At 53.3% G+C, this 17,756-nt stretch overlaps 1 protein-coding gene across 1 annotated transcript in view; it reads right to left on the bottom strand.

The window, feature by feature from the left end:
• LOC309680023 (tyrosine-protein phosphatase non-receptor type 11-like) overlaps nucleotides 1-14,664 on the bottom strand; it is a gene marked incomplete at both ends in the record, with an annotated part of 41,095 nt that extends 26,431 nt beyond the window's left edge. Inside the window, 2 exons of the mRNA XM_082493508.1 lie at nucleotides 14,059-14,181; nucleotides 14,540-14,664. Of these exons, the coding sequence (XP_082349634.1) occupies nucleotides 14,059-14,181; nucleotides 14,540-14,664 (248 nt within the window). The remainder of the gene's footprint in view (nucleotides 1-14,058; nucleotides 14,182-14,539) is intronic.
• Between the last annotated feature and the right edge of the window lie 3,092 nt (nucleotides 14,665-17,756).

The raw sequence follows: 17,756 nt of genomic DNA, 5'->3' as shown, positions 1-17,756 counted from the left end.
CCCCATGCTGCTCGCTTGGTGTAGACCAAGAACCTGCCTGCTCTAAAGCTCTCTGCTGCTTCATCCTGGGAGTGAAGGCACAACCACCACGGCCACCACCTAGCCCAAGGTGCTTTTATCACTACAGCTTGTTTTTTCTCCTGGCCTGGAGTACGCCATACTTGCAGAAAGCATCTTTAGAGCTGTTTTTCATTACGGTTTTTACTGGAGTACATTTGTTGGTAAGCAAAACCAACCCACAACAGAGCAGACAAGAAGAAAGCCCCAACCCACACGTCTCTCGCTAAATGGCAATGTTCAAACCTGCAAACAGCCTTCCGCAGCCCCACAGACTGCAAGGAGGAGCACAGACTTGCTCGCAGGAGCAAGCACCGCTCACTGGCGGGTGAACCCCGGGCTTGGAGTCAGACCTTCTGGACTCAAAAGGTTGTTTATAAGAAAATTCTGCAATATTCTGAGGAAGAAAGAAAATAAAGAGCATCCAAACTAGATCTCCAGCATAGGGGAAAAAAGAAAGAAAATAAAGAGCATCCAAACTAGATCTCCAGCATAGGGGAAAAAAATAACAAAAAAAAAAGAAAAAAAAGAAAAAAAAAGGGCATTATTAACATCACGCCGTTGTTTCGATGTCAGCAAATGACACGCAGTATTGTGCAGGAGGTCATTCAGGCAACCGCACAATTGTTAGCGCTTTTTGCAGAACTGAGTCACCCCTACAGAATTGCTTCAAATAAGAGCGGGGAATCTAACAACTTTTCATCTCTACTGCTACAAGTAAATATATGCTGTCTACTTCAGGCAATACTGCTTTCCTGCAGAGAAATGCATTTCCCTTCCATCATTCAACCCATCTAAAACCGAACTTAAATTAAAAAGCCACCTGCAAGGGCCTTTCAGGAACCAAAGCTACACAAAGAAATTTATTAAAATAAAACAGAGAGGAAACAGAGAGACTTGAGCGCAGAGCGAAGTCCCCAACACAGACTAACAGAAAGATATTGCTCAGGCTGCCGGGAGGGAGAGGGGGTCAGGCCAGGCCGAGTAGTGCACCGGAGCAGAAAGGTCCAAGCTAGCCAGGAGAACACCAGAAAGCCCATGGTGACAAAGCCGGTACGAGGGAGGGTGCCATGGGGTGGCAGTCGCTGCCCTCAATGCTGCTCTCCCTGCGGGGAGTCCCGCAAAACCCCACCTCCGGCTCTTCGCCGGCTCTCGCGGCCCAACAGTTGGCCATTGTCGAATGGTGTCCTCCCCCCCAATGATTCTGTTTAACATCCTTATTAACGACCTCAGTAAGTTTGCAGAGGACACCATGTTGGGTGGGAGTGTCACAGAATCACAAAATCGCCTAGGTTGGAAGGGACCTTTAAGATCGTCGACCAATCATCAACCTAACACTGCCAAAACCACCACTAAACTATGTCCCCACCCATGTCGACCTGCTTGAGGGTTGGATGGCTCTACAAAGGGATGTGGACAGGCTGATTTGATGGGCCGAGGCCAATGGTTCAACCAGGCCAAGTGCCGGGTCCTGCACTTGGGTCACACCAACCCCATGCAGTGCTACAGGCTTGGGGTGGAGCGGCTGGAAAGCTGCCGGGAAGAAAAGGCCCTGGGGGTGTTGGTGGATGGCCGGCTGAATATGAGCCAGCAGTGTGCCCAGGTGGCCAAGGAGGCCAACAGCATCCTGGCCTGTATCAGGAATAGTGTGGTGAGCAGGACTAGGGAAGGGATAATCCCCCTGTACTCGGCACTGGTGAAGCCCCACCTCGAGTACTGTGTTCAAGTTTTGGGCCCCTCACCACAAGAAGGACATGGAGGCGCTGGAGCATGTCCCGAGAAGGGCAACGAAAACTGGTGAGGGGTCTGGAGCACACGTCTGATGCAGAGCAGCTGAGGGACCTGGGGGTGTTCAGCCTGGAGAAGAGGAGGCTGAGGGGAGACCTTCTCACTCTCTACAGCTCCCTGAAAGGAGGTTGGAGCCAGGTGGGATCAGTCTCTTCTCCCAAGGAACAGGACAAGAAGAAATAGCCTTGTGTTGCACCAGGGGAGGTTTAGATGGGATATTAGGAAAGATTTCTTCACCAAAAGGGTTGTCAAGCACTGGCACAGGTTGCCCAGGGAGGTGGTGGAGTCACCATCCCTGGAGGGATTTAAAAGACGGGTAGACGTGGTGCTGAGGGACGTGGGTTAGTGGTAACCTGGCAGCGCTGGGTTAACGCTTGGACGTAATGATCTTAAAGGTCTCTTCCAGCCATACTGGTTCTATGAAAGCCTTCTGCACACTGAGGCATGGCCGCCTTTGAGCGCTCGGTGGCCAGCACGAGCAAATCCGGGCACAGGGCAGACAACGGCAGATTGGTTTCTCCAGCTGGGATTTACCTGCTTACGCAGAAGGGCAAACCCTCGGCAGACACCAGCCGCCCCCCAGCCGTGCTCCACAATAACCGCTGACCGATACGAGGGCCACAGCCCCTTCCCAACCCGGTGGGCACCAAGATAAGCACTGGGGGTGGCCCAGCTCCCCCAGCCCAGGTGAATCAGAGACAGGGACCTCTGGCTCCAAAACAGGCCCTTGGGTGGGAGCAACGTTCCGGCAGAAGCTCTGCAAAAGGAAACCTTTCTCTGTGTTAAAAATTATCCAATAATTTCTCTTTAATTACTAAAGTCGTCTTTTCCATTCAGTATTACTCATTTCCTCCCTAACATTGAGCAGGAATGCTTTCTTCTGCTGGAATGCATCTTTGCGCCCCTGTCTTGGGATAAACCAGAACAAATAGTTGAGCAACACCATTACACCCCCAGAAATCTATGAAAAAAGGCGTTTTTAAAAGCCTAGCTGGGAATCCCGGTATTGTAAACAGCTCTGGCAAACATCCCACCGCTAAAAGGCACCATATCTGAAACGGTATTTCTGAAATGATATTTCTGAAATGATTCCCGGGCCCCTGAACGTGGCATCGGGGAAGCAGGGTGCCACCATCCCGCCCCACCAGCGGGTGAACTCTTGCAAACGACGGAGGTATCACAGAAGGATCCAGCTCCCACCTAACGCTTACGGAGCTGCGCGGGCGCCTGAGAGCCTTTAACCTATAGGTAAACAATCAAGTTCCTAAGCAAGGTCCCAAAGCAGCTGGAAACGAGTTATTCCAGATCACCGCCTATTCTTTTTCCCTTCTCTCACCCAGCTCAAAGGAGGTATAACGTGCATCTTGCACAGAGGAGAAAGCGGCCAAGCGAACACCCCACTGGCTGCTGAGACCACCAGACCAGCAGACACAGGATGTCTACCCCCGAACACCGCACACATGAAAGCCAGCGTCACCGCCGAAGACTTGAAAGCAATTGCCACAGGGCTCGGGGACAGCACGTGCCACTGCATTTATTTTGGGACATCCCCAGGTACACACCTACTGCAGCCCCCCACCCCGTGCCGAGGTTTGAAGGCCAATTTAGCCCAACGTCAGCAAGAGAATTTGAAGCATTTGTACCGGTAAAACGTCTTTTTTTGTTAGGCTTGGAGAGGATCAAAGCAAATGCGGCTCAAGAGACAACGCCTCCGCACTTCGTGTGTGGTTAACGCTGTTTGGTTCAACACAAACTCCGGCCCAGCAAGCTGCGGTGGGGGAAGAAGCTGGAAAAGGGGGAGGAGGGGACCAACCGCCACCAGACTTCCCTTCTGCTATGCTACAGCCTCTTGACACCAGCCAGGAGCAAGGGTCGGGGTTCACCGCAGATGCTGTCGGTACGGAGCAGGCGGGCGTCCCCCCGGGTTCCAGCGCAGCGGAGGAAGGGCAGGACGCGGACCCTGCCCTCGGGGACAGCCAAGCAAATAAACCACTGAAGCTTCTTCCAGCAGAGAAAGGAGGAGGCTGACTCGTGAGAGCAGGCGTGACTTGGGGCAGCGCAGCACTTCGCCGGACCAAGTTTCCTATTCAGCAAATCGGAAGAAACAGGATCCGGACACTTATTATCCATTTCAAGGGAATATAGAGACCCATCGGTTTGTGTTTGCACACAAGAGACATTCCTTTTGGTGGCGAACACCGAAGGGTACGTGCCATTTGAGGTCTCACAACGTAGCTGGAGCAGAAGCGAAGCTGGGACAGTCACAGAAGCAATTCACTCTCTTGGGGCTTTCTGCAGGTATGATTCCGGGCGGGAAGCAGCTACAGCATTGCAGCTCTCTGAAGAGCAGTAGAAACCTGCGCGTGGGAGCAGGCTGTTCCTCACAGACCACCCGGGGTGGAGCTGAACAAGGAAACACGTACTGCGAGAAACCATCAGCAGACCACATGCTGCCAGCAGCTCTGCAGAAACCACTCAGGACCCCACGCGAACCAGAAAGCACCCCCAGCGTCAGCAGCGCTAACTTCAAGTCGATGTCTAAAACAGGCAGTAAAAGCAAGGCTGCGTTCTCCTCGTTGGAAGGCACTCAGGGTCACCTCGTCCAAGCTTTTCTCTGGATCCAACGGGGCTGATAATTTCCTCCAGATGTTCTGACACTTGCTTGATCGGAGCAGAGACTCGAAGGAAGGCGCTCCGTTTAGCGGCAGGTCCAGCAGGGGCGCAGCACACGGGGATGCTGACACAGACCCGCCTGCGGGAGGATGCTACGCGAGATGCTACAACGTTGGCCAGCGGCAAAAATCCACAGCAAGACGGCAGGGCATTGCCCAGACATTCTGGGAGTAAAAAAAAGAAAAAAAAAAAAAAAAAAAAAAGACAAGAAAAAGGACAGACTTTCCTAAAGATGGAAACGAGCAATTCCATGTTGGTTGAGGAGAGGTCATCCTTGTGCTGCGACATTAAGGCTTAATTTAGGAAACTGTGCGTTTACTATAGAGCAAGGCTGCTGTTGGTTTCGAGGTGTTTCCATACAGAATTATTAGCACTCGCACCTTCGTTGAAAGCCGTTCTACGCAGGCACGGCTGCATATAAAGCATTTCTCAAACCCGACAGAGCCGCAACAGCCTCCTTTGTTGGTTCTAGTCTGGTTCAATTCAAATCCCACCAGAAGGCTCATTATGCCAAGCACAGGCTCGAGGGAGCGTACTAAATAAATATACCCTGCAAATCTAGCCAGTTCTACCCACAGGTAAATATTTTCATTTTCCTCAAGCAATTAGCATCATGACAGCTAACCGTGCCGCTGCACATCATCTAATATCCCCCAAGACTTCTGTAAACAACTTTAAAACAAACAAACTTCTTACTACATGTAGAGATCAGCATATCCATGTCCACAGCGGGTACAGAAGGCCGTGTTGCGTTCCCTGGGGTGCAACAGTCACTTCTATAGAAACCGCCTCGCTTCCTTCCCTATGTGTTTCACAGAGCATTTCCCTAATGGATCCCACGCTCCCCTGAGAATGGTTAACTGCTTTCTCTGAGAAGGTCCACACCTTATTTTCCCCAAGTTCTGGTAGAATCTAGATGTCCAACACCCTTTGGCTCATCCAGAGTCTAAATTTTGCACCGGCCAAGATCTCACCGCTAGCACAAACAGCCCGCTCAAAGCGAACAAGGTGTTGATGGGGAAGGTCCGGCCTCTTTCCACAAGCAGTGCTGTTGACTCCGACACTTAAGGCCAAGCAACACCACAGCGAAGAGCAGATGGACTGGTTGCCGAGGCCCTGACCCTGAGCGCAGGTTGGTGGGATTGATCCCAACACACAGATTCACAGTTTTCACCCACTTCTCAAATTGTCTCAGAGAGAAGGACGGTGCCTCCAGCCTTCCCGCAGCCGCCTCCGACCGCTCGCATGGGCACGGCAGAGTGCCCTCAACCCGCTCCATCCCCTTTGCCAACAGGTTTTGACACCCAAAGAAAGGCTCCAGAGATTAAAGGATGGACCAGATGATCCTTGAGGTCCCTTCCAACCTTGGTGTTCTATGATTCTGCGATAAATGCGGGACGGAGAGGCACGGAAGACCGGGTCGCGCAGCACAACCCGTTCTGCACCTGATGTCACTGAGGACCCCTGGTTCTTGATGAACCTTTCAGTAGAAGTAACGCAGGCTCTCAGAGCAACCGTACAAGAGCAGGTAAGCAGGATAAAACCCTGCCGTGCTTTTGACGTGAGTAACCAGCTTCCCCCAGCCCGACCCCATAGCTGGAGAATGGCTGAATGGCCGAAAAGAAAGCAATGTTAAGCAGCAAGGATGAAAAGGCGCGCTGGGTTGGAAGAGGTCAGAGACCCGTTTCTGCTGCAGAGCAGAAGTCACGCTCTCATTGCGGCAGGCAGCTTTTGCAGGCATTCCGCAGCTATTCACAGGGGTTCGTAGGCTCCTCGTTTAACCGCCCGACGTACCCCACTGGATGGAGATACCACAAGAAAGAGCAGATGCTGGCAACCCCCCCCGCTCTGTGGGCAAACGGCCAGCCGGGGCCGAGGGCGCACGCACATTTCCCACCACCAGCCCCACCTCCTCGAGAAAGCGCAGGTTTCCACCGACACCCTGTGAAAAGAGACGGGGTTTTGCTCAGCAGTTTTGGGTTGGGTTTGGATTATTTTTTTTTTTTTTTTTTTTTTTCCACCCGTTCAATGTCAAGGCACGGGGTTAGTGAACGTGTGCGCGCAGAGGGACTTCCCCGGAGAAAACACAACCAGAGCAATGCAGGGCACCGCGTCGGAGAGAAGCGACGAGGCAAAGCGGTTCGGCAGAGGCTCAGTGATGCGGCAGCAGCAGCACAGACAGCTGTGGGGTGCTGCTTAGCCTAACTGCACGCGTGGCCAGGTCCTGCAGAACTCTTCTGCCGGGCCCAGGTCAGAGGAGGTCTCACCCAGGCTCAGCAGAGCAGCAGCAGAGCCAGAGACACAGAGCCCTGGTCCTGCATACCAGAGCCCAGGCTGGGAGCCCACCAGTAAGCCCCAGTGAAGCCCCTGGTGCTCTTTCCGGTCCTGCATACCAGAGCCCAAGCTGGGAGCCCACCAGTAAGCCCCAGTGAAGCCCCTGGTGCTCTTTTCAACAGCTACCAACACTGCTGTTGGGCATGACCAGCGCTGCTTGGTCTTCATGCCTTGCTGCACTGCTGAAACCGCTGTGGGATGTGCTCGCACCCCCTGGGCAGTTTGGATACCGAGCCCTAACCCCCAGCGGAAGCCCTCCCTCCATGTCTCTGGAGAGCCACATCCCCTTCCTAGCACCCGCTGCCTTCTCGGCAGCTTTTCAAGCCAACTCAATCTCCCACATCAGCTCAATGTCCCACATCAGAGCTCAATGTCAAGTCAAGGGCACCTTTTCCACTTCATTCAGCAGTCTCTGGGTCACTCCTTCACGAGACCAGCCCCAGCCCGCTGCCCTTCTGCAGGATAGGGTGCTTGCATGGCGTGAGTGTGAAGGAGCCTCGCCTGCAGCAGTGGAAACCTCAGCCTACATCTCTGCCCAGTCGCTGGTGACCTTCACGAAAGGCGCTGCAGAGCGGCAGCGTACCTAACACTCCTCCGTGTCACCTTCAAAGAGGGGTTGTAACTCCCCACCCACGTTTTGGTTTGAAACTCAAATACTACACTCAGAAATGGTTTCATATACAGCGCTTCAGAAGAGCTTCTCCATAAATGTCACTTGCAAGACAGCGCACTGGGCAGAGCGGTTTCCATCAAAGAAACTGGTTTTAGCTCGAGATTAGCAGTGGCCTCTGACTACGCGCGTACGATCAGTTTTACAACTTTGACATGTAATTCCAGTTTCGGTCCTGTTCCCGGAGACCTGGAGGATGGTGGCCGGACAGACCACGGCTGCCATCCTGGGGGAGGGGGTGGCTCTTGCTGAGACAGGAAGAGCAGAATTCGCAGACAAAACCCAGAGACAGCAGTAAAAGCGCTCCGGGAGCTCTTTCCTGCAGGTCTCGCAAAAATAGGAGCAGGCACCACCCTCCTGGCAGGGAGCTGCTGCAGACAGTTTCCATTTACCGGCTCTGGAGCCTCAGCTGGCATTAATTGTTAATTAATATAAATTCACATCTGCCCTATCTCCCTGACACACGTGAGATTCCGCACTCATCTACTCCCTGTGATTCAGTCCCTTTATCTAAATTGTTCTAGTCCGTGCTTGCCATCGGCACCTCTGCCTCTTTTCACGCGCTGTCCCATTCGTTCACCTTCGGAGCCACCCGCCCCATCTCCCCCACCGCCCAAAAGCGGCGATGCATTCATGATCTGTCACAGCCTCTCAGCAAAGGGTTTCAAGCGGGTTAGGTGTCTAAAGCAATGATTTTGCCTAAGAAGCGGGAGAGCTCGTTAAAGCTGGCTGACATCAGAACAGAGAGAAATCACTCCAAGGACAAACACCACGAAAAAACTCCTGTCACATAAACAGGAGCCGGTTAAGGCCGCGCAGCAGTTCCCCGGTCTGCCATGGCTGCACAGGCAAACACATCATCCAGAGGGTCCGGCACCTCCCTCCGCTCCCAGACTCTCTGCTTTGCAAAGCCTGCGAGGGTTCGCTCCGCTTCTCTGCTTTAACCTGAAACTTAAAATCAGCATTTTTGACTGATGCTCTTTTCCGCTTCAGCACCCGACCCCGCTCTTTTCTCGTATCTCACTAACACGAACCAAAGCACGCGGCTACAGTACCCCCTCCTTCATCCCCGGAGCCCATAACTGGACACCGAATCGTGGAGCTGTAGCAGCTACACCACCCCAGGCAGTTGAAAGAACCCAAAAAGGACTCGAAGATGGCAGGCTGACCTAGTCTGACAGGGACCTCCAGCTGGTGGTGTCCCCTCCCAACCCCCTGTGCCCCCCAGCCCATCACTGGCGGTGTCCCCTCCCAACCCCTGTGCCCCCCAGCCCATCACTGGTGGTGTCCCCTCCCAACCCCCTGTGCCCCCCAGCCCATCGCTGGTGGTGTCCCCTCCCAACCCCCTGTGCCCCCCAGCCCATCACTGGTGGTGTCCCCTCCCAACCCCCTGTGTCCCCCAGCCCATCGCTGGCGGTGTCCCCTCCCAACCCCTGTGTCCCCCAGCCCATCGCTGGTGGGGCGGTGTGAGGAGCAGAACATCCCTTGAGATCTCAGCAACCACCAAACCCACCGGTGCGCCCTCACACTGTTCCCATCCCAAACCCAAAACACAGCACCGCACCAGCTGCTAGCACGAAAGCCGATCCCATCTCAGCCGAAACCACGACGCTAAGACGTGAAGAGTCAAAACGCAATCACACGGTCACCTGTTATCTCTCCGCAGAAACCTGTTATCTCTCTGTGGAAGACTATCAATCGGGTCATCAGCTCAAAAATAGCCATTTCCAGAAGCAAAGCCAGAAGTGTATAAAGAAACGGCAGACACAGACCTTCCCTTTGTGGGGAATACTGCTCTTCACAGTGCTCTGCACACGATTTTCACTGTGTTAAGGAAGCCTGGGTGAACTTTACAGACAAAGGGTCACGTTCTCACCCTTCTCACTAGATACGCAGCCTGACAGCCTTGCTAGGGAGGGGAATTTAAAAAAAAAAATATATATATAAAAGATGGCCATATTAATATTTTTCTTTTTGATCCAAACACACCCTTGCCAGGCGGGAGGCTGTGACACCGTGACACAAAGCACCTCTCCTGCATGTCCTCCTACGGACTCTCCCACCTCCCCAAAGGCTCTTTGTCCCAACCAGGACACAACAGCCGTGGGCATGGACGCCGGCAGCTCGGTCACCGCAGGCGCGACAGCCCGTCAGCGCATCTCTTCTGCATCCACGTTCCACCGCTCGCAGGAAAGAGGGAATGATCCCCCACCGACAGCTCAGCAATGGCCTTTGGCACACCATTTCCGCCCCATTTCTGCCCCTCATTTAGTCCCGCATCTGTTTCACCAGCAGTTCTGCATCCTTCAGCTCTAGTTTTAGAGACGCCGCTCACTCTGCCTTCAGGAAAGCGGGAGGAAGACCAGCAGGTCTGACATGCAGGACACAGGAGATGCTGGTTTCACAGCTTCTTGTCCCGCTGATCCTTCCAGCAGCCGAGGTTAGTCCAGGCCATATCCGAGCTGAAGTGACCGCAGAGAGCCTGTTCCCCCCCCCTCTGCCGCCTGCACACCCGTTAATCCAGAGCGTTTGCAGGCTCTGCCTATCGTAGGCACTTCCCCGCAGCCCACCCCGCACCGCCAATACGGAAAACCCCTCTCGGCATCGCCTCTTGCGCTCCCCAGATAAAGGTCCTGCAGTGACAAGGAAAGGAAGCCGCGGGCAAAATTAAGATCCAGGACACACACACAAAAAAAAAAACCCACACACAAAAAACCCCAAAACAAAACAAAACAAAACAAAAAAAACATCATCTTGCAGACACAATGGACGGACGGCGCGCTCCGCAGGACCGGAGCGAGCAGTAAGGCACCGGGGCACGCGCGTGTGACCGGCAGGGCGAAGCTGAGCTGCGTTACCTGCATGGGTGCACGTAAAGGATGTGAACGAGACTGGCACCTGCCTGCTGTGATGCTGTCTCCTCCTCACCTCAGCGAGCAGCTCCTGCGGCCCTCTGGGAGGCTGCGGTAGACGAGGGGCTTGTGTAGACGTACAAGATCGTGCCTGTGTCCTTTTGAAGGTCTGCCAACGCTCATGGTCCATCGTTTGGCGAACGCTTGGTCTAGCAGCTCTGGTTGAGCAAGAGCTTGTGAAAACTCAAGCACGTGTATAGCTCAAGCTCTTCCCCTGGCTCAAAAAGAGTTCCTGCAACAACATCCTAACGCCCAGCCTGCTCGCCTTCGTTCAGGCCGACTGCAGAAGCAGCAGCAGCCCTGGGTTTCTCTTTGGCCAACTGCTGCAGCCAGGAGAGTCTATCCAAAGGCTGCAGAGGGAGCGTTAGGACACAGTGGTGGTTACAGGGGACATCTACCAGACATCAGAGAAAAGTCATTGCACTCCGCCGTGGATTGATGCAAACCAGAGCGTCTCTGTTTACCTTTACGCTTGGGTATTCTTGCGCCCACATTGCCTCGTGGCTACCACACACAGCACGCCTAACTATAGCCACGGAAGGACACTGTCAAACCCCGGGCTCCAGCTGGTCCTCTCTCGCCACAGGAAGAGATGCTTCAAACCAAGAGCCGAAGGCAGGAAGGAAGGAGGAGTTGTTAGAGAGCTTGGCCTCCCACCACAAGAACAAACTTACATTTTCACTTCCAAATAAGATATTACACGCTCTCGCTTGGATGCAAGAGTTCCTCCTTTAGAGCATCACACAGTTACCTACCCCACAAGGGCATCCCCACTGATTTACACGTGTAACAGCCCTGAGGACAGAGTCATGTCAGAAAAAAGACTGTAGAAACATTGGCATATGAGCCATAACAGATGAAAAAAAAATAGTTTAGGTATTAGGAAGAACTTCTTGCCTGTGCGGGCGGTGAGCCCCTGGCGCAGGGTGCCCCGAGAAGCTGTGGCTGCCCCATCCCTGGAGGTGGTCAAGGCCGGGTTGGACGGGGCTGGGAGCAACCTGGGCTGGGGGGTTTGTTCTCAAAGCAAGCATAAAAATCCCTTACAGGATACGCACCGCGTTAACTTCCCCATTCAAATTCCGAATCATTTTCTTGCTCCAGAAATAACATTAACATTCAACGTGCTGGTTCCTCAACTGCGCTCCGCTTCCAGCCGTGCCCCCACCGGCGGTCCTGAGGACCGTACCCTGCCCAGCGGGCTGTGAAGCACCCCCAACAGTTTGGGACCCCCCTCCAGCGTGCACAGCCAGAGCGCGGTGAGCCCGGTGGCGGGCAAGAAGTTGTAGGACATGCTACGACTGAGGGTGAGGATGGGAAGCACAGCGCAAAACCGAAACTGCTAGGAAAAAAGATCCAAATTTGGCTTTTGTTCTCAGTTTCCAGTGAACGGGAGAGGCAGACCTCACTGGATGAGGCCAACGTGCATTTCAACACCCGGTTATACTCACCGGCACCCGCGGGAAACCGGCAGCTGGGGCTCTTCCAGGTTGCCCAGAGGATTTACACCCATGTTCTCTTAATTAAAAAAAAAAAAAGGTGTAGCTAAGGCCCTCGAGCTGTTTTGAACTCATCAGCCCCAAAGCTGTGTGAGGTTATTCTTTTCAGCCGCAGTTTTCAAATTTGCTGAATTAATTCTTTGAATCGAACTTATATTTGAATCAGCCTTTTCTCCTCAAAGGATATCGCGCTGTTAGGACCGCCATAAACACCGAGCTACACTTCAGTAGCCGAGGCTTTCTCTGGCTGAGGTTAGTCTCAGAAGGTCTAGTGGAGGGAGAAATGTCTTTTGAACTCCCTCCATTCATGGAAGTTTACTGGCCCGTATATTAGAGATGGTTTTGTTCTCATAAAGCAAGTTAAAATTAAATTGCAGGCCCACCTGCCAGGCAGTTGGGGCATTAAAAATACATCTCACCAGCCGGCCCCGAAACTGGCCCAGCTGTTGTCTGACTGACAGGCTTCCTCCCAGAGCAGAAAAGTATTTGTTTAGCTGCTTTGCTATGATCCAATGAAGCAGAACGCACCCAAAAAAAAAAAAAAAAAGACCAGAAAGTGAGAAACCAGTCGCTTCTGCAACGCGTGAGAGACCAGCACTGAAATGAGGTTGGCGCAAAAGCCTCGGGATGCTCTTGAGATCCAAAGGAATGTAAACCACCAACAGGCTGTGGCCATCTTCCATCATCTGAATCCCCGCAGAGCACCACAGACCAGCTCACGGCCTCTGCACGCCCGGGAAGGGAAGGAAGGGAAGGAAAACCCATGGCATGGTCCTACACTCAATGGCAAAGAGCCATAGCCACTCGCACAACGATCCCATTGCATCTAACAACCTCAAACACGGCTTCAGACACAGCCCAGTCCTGCCCTGGACGCCTTCCCCGCGTTCCCAGCAGACGGGATTGCTCTCTGCACACATGCACTCGCCTGCCGTGCCTCCCTGCCGGGCAAAGCTGCCGGATCACGCTCCATCCCCACTCCCCATGCCTGGAGAAGAGAAGGCTCCGGGGAGACCTTAAAGCCCCTTCCAGTCCCTAAAGGGGCTCCAGGAGAGCTGGGGAGGGACTTTTTACAAGGGCGTGGAGTGATAGGACGAGGGGGAATGGCTTCAAACTGGAAGAGGGGAGATTTAGATGAGATATTAGGAAGAAATTATTGACTGTGATTGTGGTGAGCCCCTGGCGCAGGTTGCCCCGAGAAGCTGTGGCTGCCCCATCCCTGGAGGTGCTCAAGGCCGGGTTGGACGGGGCTGGGAGCAACCTGGGCTGGGGGGAGGTGTCCCTGCCCAGGGCAGGGGGTGGCACTAGGTGGTCTTTAAGGTCCCTTCCAACCCAAACCAGTCTATGATAACTCCAGCAAACCCTTTCTCATACAGCTGCTTTTATAGCTCATGCCCCGTATAACCTTGGCTACTTCGCAAACTGCCCTTCTGACTAAATGTTGTCATTTCATGCAGTTTGTAAGGACCTACAAAGTTCAGCCAGAGGTGTCCAGCACCTTGAAATTACAATGCTCCAAACTAGCTCATCAGCGCCTGAAAGCGTGCTCAGCTAGAGAGACGGCGAGGCAAAGGAAGAGATAAGCGAGTAGCTATTAACATAGCACTGCTAACAAGGTGATATGAGATAAAAATCTAATAACACCACAAAATAAGATACTGCTCACAGCAGGGATAGCCTCTGCCAGGCTGCAGTCAGCACCAAAAGCCTCTTTGGTAATCATATTAACAGTAATCATACTAATCATATAAACGAAACTGCTAACGCACCGTTTCCCAGTGCTGAAGCCAGCACAAGGAGAAAGTTACCATCACCCGTGTGCTGCAGAGGCATCTGAAAGGTAGTTTCCACTGGAGAGTCTTGCACTTGTGCAGAGAATTTGCTAGTCTGTGGCTAACGAGCCCTGTTAATCACTATTCCCACCCTAATAGCGCCCACACCTTGGTAGGTGCTCTCTGCCTGTGATTAGCTCACATCCTCCCGTAGCACAAATGGAACCTTTCTGTGCAATCTAAACTACAGAGATGATCTCCGCGCCTTCTCCCCTTTGCTTTGTTCCCCACTCAGAAACACCAACTTCGTTAAAAACCAGAGGCTAGACACACACAGAGCAGATCTCCTACCTCACCATAACTGGTCAAGGCTCCAGACCCGGCAGAGGACGCAGAGAGATTCGTTAGTCCACAGAAACCACAGGGCAGCTCGAAAGGCAGTAGGATTCGTAGGATATGGGAGGTGGGGAGAGCTCGCTCTAGGATGCAGAAGGCAGTTTGCTGCCCGATAGGAACGTTCCAGCCTCCAGCATCCTTCAGGAGGGTTGGCCAAGGTGGTGGAGCCTGGAAAGTTTCAAGCGCAGAAGTGACAGCTGGTTATTTACCAAAAAACAGCCCAGCTTATTCTGGAAGGGAGTGGGGGTGGAGAGAAGAAAAGGAAGTCATCTCGTTCTCTTATCGGTACGAAGCCGGCAGCTGTGAATTGAGTGTTTAGAAGGGGACCGGGGAGGGTAACCACCACACACATGGTACGTGACGACATCTGCCTGTCAGTTCATGGGCAGCCAAAGCTAAAGAAAGAGAAAGAGAAAAAGAATGGCTGATGGGCAAAGTTACGTTCCGTGGAGCTGCCGTGTCCAAACAGCACTTCCGAGGAAATCTTCCTCCTCTGTGCAAAGCGGCAGGAGGTATTTCTGCTCCCGGCCTTCCGTGCCGAGCCGCTCTGCCGAAGCGGCGGTCATGGCCTCCAGCGCCGGGAGGGGAGAGCACCCGCTCAGGGCTCCGGGCTCTGCTCCTCCTGGGGACAGGGCTGCCGCGCTCCTTCGGGAGGAACCGCCCAGATACTCAGAAGCATCTTTGCGCCCCTGCTCGCCGCCTTGGGTTTCCTAATTTCAGCTTAAAAAGCGGTCCCTTCGTTTTGGCGCCGACTCGGTTCCTCCGCCCTCCAAAGAGGGGTCCGTCACCCGTCACTTGTGCACCTTATCCCTCTGCCCCGGGAGCTCCTTGGGGAAACGCTGCCCTGCTCCCCGGGGACTGCCGGGCCCCAAAGGCAACCGCGCCTCGGGCAGAAGCGTTTCTACACAGCCCTTTCTGGACAGCGGATGGAAGCATGTAGACCACATAGCTCTAAGGCACCCAAGATAGATATCGGTCTCCTTATTCAAGCATGGAAAGAAACAGTCACTTCCTGAGGGTGATGCAGAACAGAACCCTTATTCTCTCCCCGGAGTAGACGGGGACACTCATCTCAGCCACTCAACGCAGGTGCCTCGTTAGATGGCCCGAGCATCTCAACATGTCCAGGTCTGGGGTTTAATGTGGAGAGACAGCAAGGTTGACAGGGAGAGAGAACATCTTTTATTAGATCAGATGTAGCCTCCCTTACATCTGGGGCTCCAGGAGAGCTGGGGAAGGACTTTTTACAAGAGCATGGAGGGATAGGACGAGGGGGAACGGCTTCAAACCACAAGAGGGGAGATTTAGATGAGATATGAGGAAGAAATTTTTGGCTGTGGGGGCGGTGAGCCCCTGGCGCAGGGTGCCCCGAGAAGCTGTGGCTGCCCCATCCCTGGAGGTGCTCAAGGCCGGGTTGGACGGGGCTTGGAGCAACCTGGGCTGGGGGGAGGTGTCCCTGCCCAGGGCAGGGGGGTGGGACTGGGTGATCTTCAATGTCCCTTCCAACCAAACCATTCTATGATTCTGTGATATAACTGGAAAATGCAGACAAGGTTTCAGGCACACAGACCTTTCCTCAGGCCACCCCTGGGCAGAAAGAACTTGTCTTCTCAGTGCTGCAAGAAGCCAAAGCCTGTGGTGACAGAAGAAAACACTCTTCCAAACAGAGCCCGAAACCACAACTGATCTCCCTCTCCTGGCTCAGCAAGCTCAGGGAGGAAGACCACAACACCCAGTCCTAGCAAACTGGGGATCCTGACAGCCCAGCGACCACACGCCTGGCCGAATAGCTCGCTCCCCCCTCGTTCTTCAACATCCTTGCCTCACCAGCTTCGTACAGCAGGAGAAACAAGAACTGAGAAGGCCGTCCTCCCGCGGGCTGGCAAACAACTAAATATACATCAATCAAGGTATTAAATAGCTGGGAATGCGGCTGCCGCTCCAATCCGGAGTATTTAGTCCATTATCCCACAGACACTGAGCGCAATTATGGTTGCTTTGCGGCTCGCCTTTAATGTGCCAACAGAGCAGCTGAGGCACAGAGGAGATTAGAGATCAGCAACAGTCCCAACCGCAGAGCGGAGCCGAGCGCTCTGGAAGCCCTTTCTCGCCGCAGAGAGCTGGGAAACGCTGGGCAGGACTCGGGGACAGACCCCACAACCTCCGGGAGGTCCTGACGAGGGGGTGCGGGAGGTGACCAGCACAGAGCTTGGTCCGCTTTTAGGGTTTTGTCCCCCACCCAAGCGGCTCGTAGAGCGAGAGCTGGGCTCCTCGCCCTGCTAAAGGAGAAGCGTCGCTCTGACGCTCAAGAAGGATGCTCGCTTCCAGGTCCGTAGGAAAAGCTGACGACCCCAGAGGGAGAATCGGAGCGAGTCAGGGGCATAATTCCTGCTAACGGAGAAGATCCAGGCAGCTCTCCGGTAGTGCCGAGCTTCCCCGTTTGCTCCCCGGGTGCCTGACGCAGCTGGTGGGAACAGAATAACGCATCCTGCGGTGGCCCCAGCACGCTGCACCGCCTGCGGTTCCTGCCGCGTCTGATTTGATGGTCAAAATGGAGGTGCCCATGATGTCTAAAGCTAAAAGTTTATCGAGAAGCTTCCACTGGGACATGGTTGAGACATTGCAGAAGGTACCTCACCTTGACTAGGATATAAAACAAAACAACGTGTCTTACGAGTTTATTTGTAGTTCCTGACTTAAACACAAGATAGTAAAAAAATATAACTTCTGGACCAAAGTCGAGCCAAGAGTGTATCCCAAACTAACCTGGGGTAATTATAATGCTAAAACACACACCCCTTTGGGAATAATGAGCATGCTAATCAGGTAACCTCCCTAAATGTTTCAAACGTGAGCTTAGATGCACGTGAATAGTTAGGAGCGGAAAATCAATCATTATTAACCAATCAGCTGTATCTTATCGTTATAAATATTGGGGGGAGGGGGAGGGATTGAAACATCTGATGTGCTGGCTATTGTTAAATGCCCGGCGCCCAATTCTGCAGAACCGAAATAAAAACAAATATCTCGACTCAGTGGGTTGATTGGCTCTTGCACACCGTGTGAAGAACCTTTATTTAGGAACAACATCCAGGCTAGAGGCAGAGCTTCAATGTTTTCTAGGTGAACTGCCATAAGACATCCGTTCAGCCAGAACCTGTCACCTTTACTTTCTCGTGCCGGCATTGCAGCACCCATGACAATGCCACCATCCCGAACACCCTGCATCCAGCAGCCACCACAGGGCGCCCCAAATGAGCAATGTTCCTGCCATAGTTTTCCATGGATTTGGTGAGATTCCATCATTCGGAAACAACCAACTTTTGCTCCATCTTGGCAGGCAGCACACACGGCAGAGATGTCAGAGAGGAAGAACTATCAAAAGCCATCTCCAGCAGGTACGCCGATATCCCAGCTTCGCACAGCTGGAGCCCGTAAGGAAAAGTGCTACGGAAGGGCCACTATACACACGGAAAGTGATACAGAAGAGGATTGGAGATGCTGTCCAGGGAAGTGGTGGAATCACCACAGAATCATACAATAGTTTAGGTTGGAAAGGACCTTGAAGATCATCTCGTTCCAACCCCCCTGCCCTGGGCAGGGACATCTCCCACCAGCCCAGGTTGCTCAGGGCTCCATCCAGCCCGGCCTTAAAATA

This window comes from Vanellus vanellus (assembly GCF_965231255.1).
Source record: "Vanellus vanellus genome assembly, chromosome: 20".
NCBI classification, from domain to species: Eukaryota; Metazoa; Chordata; class Aves; order Charadriiformes; family Charadriidae; genus Vanellus; species Vanellus vanellus.
The sequence above is the reverse complement of the archived record's forward strand: the minus strand, read 5'-3'. Positions and strand labels throughout refer to the sequence as shown.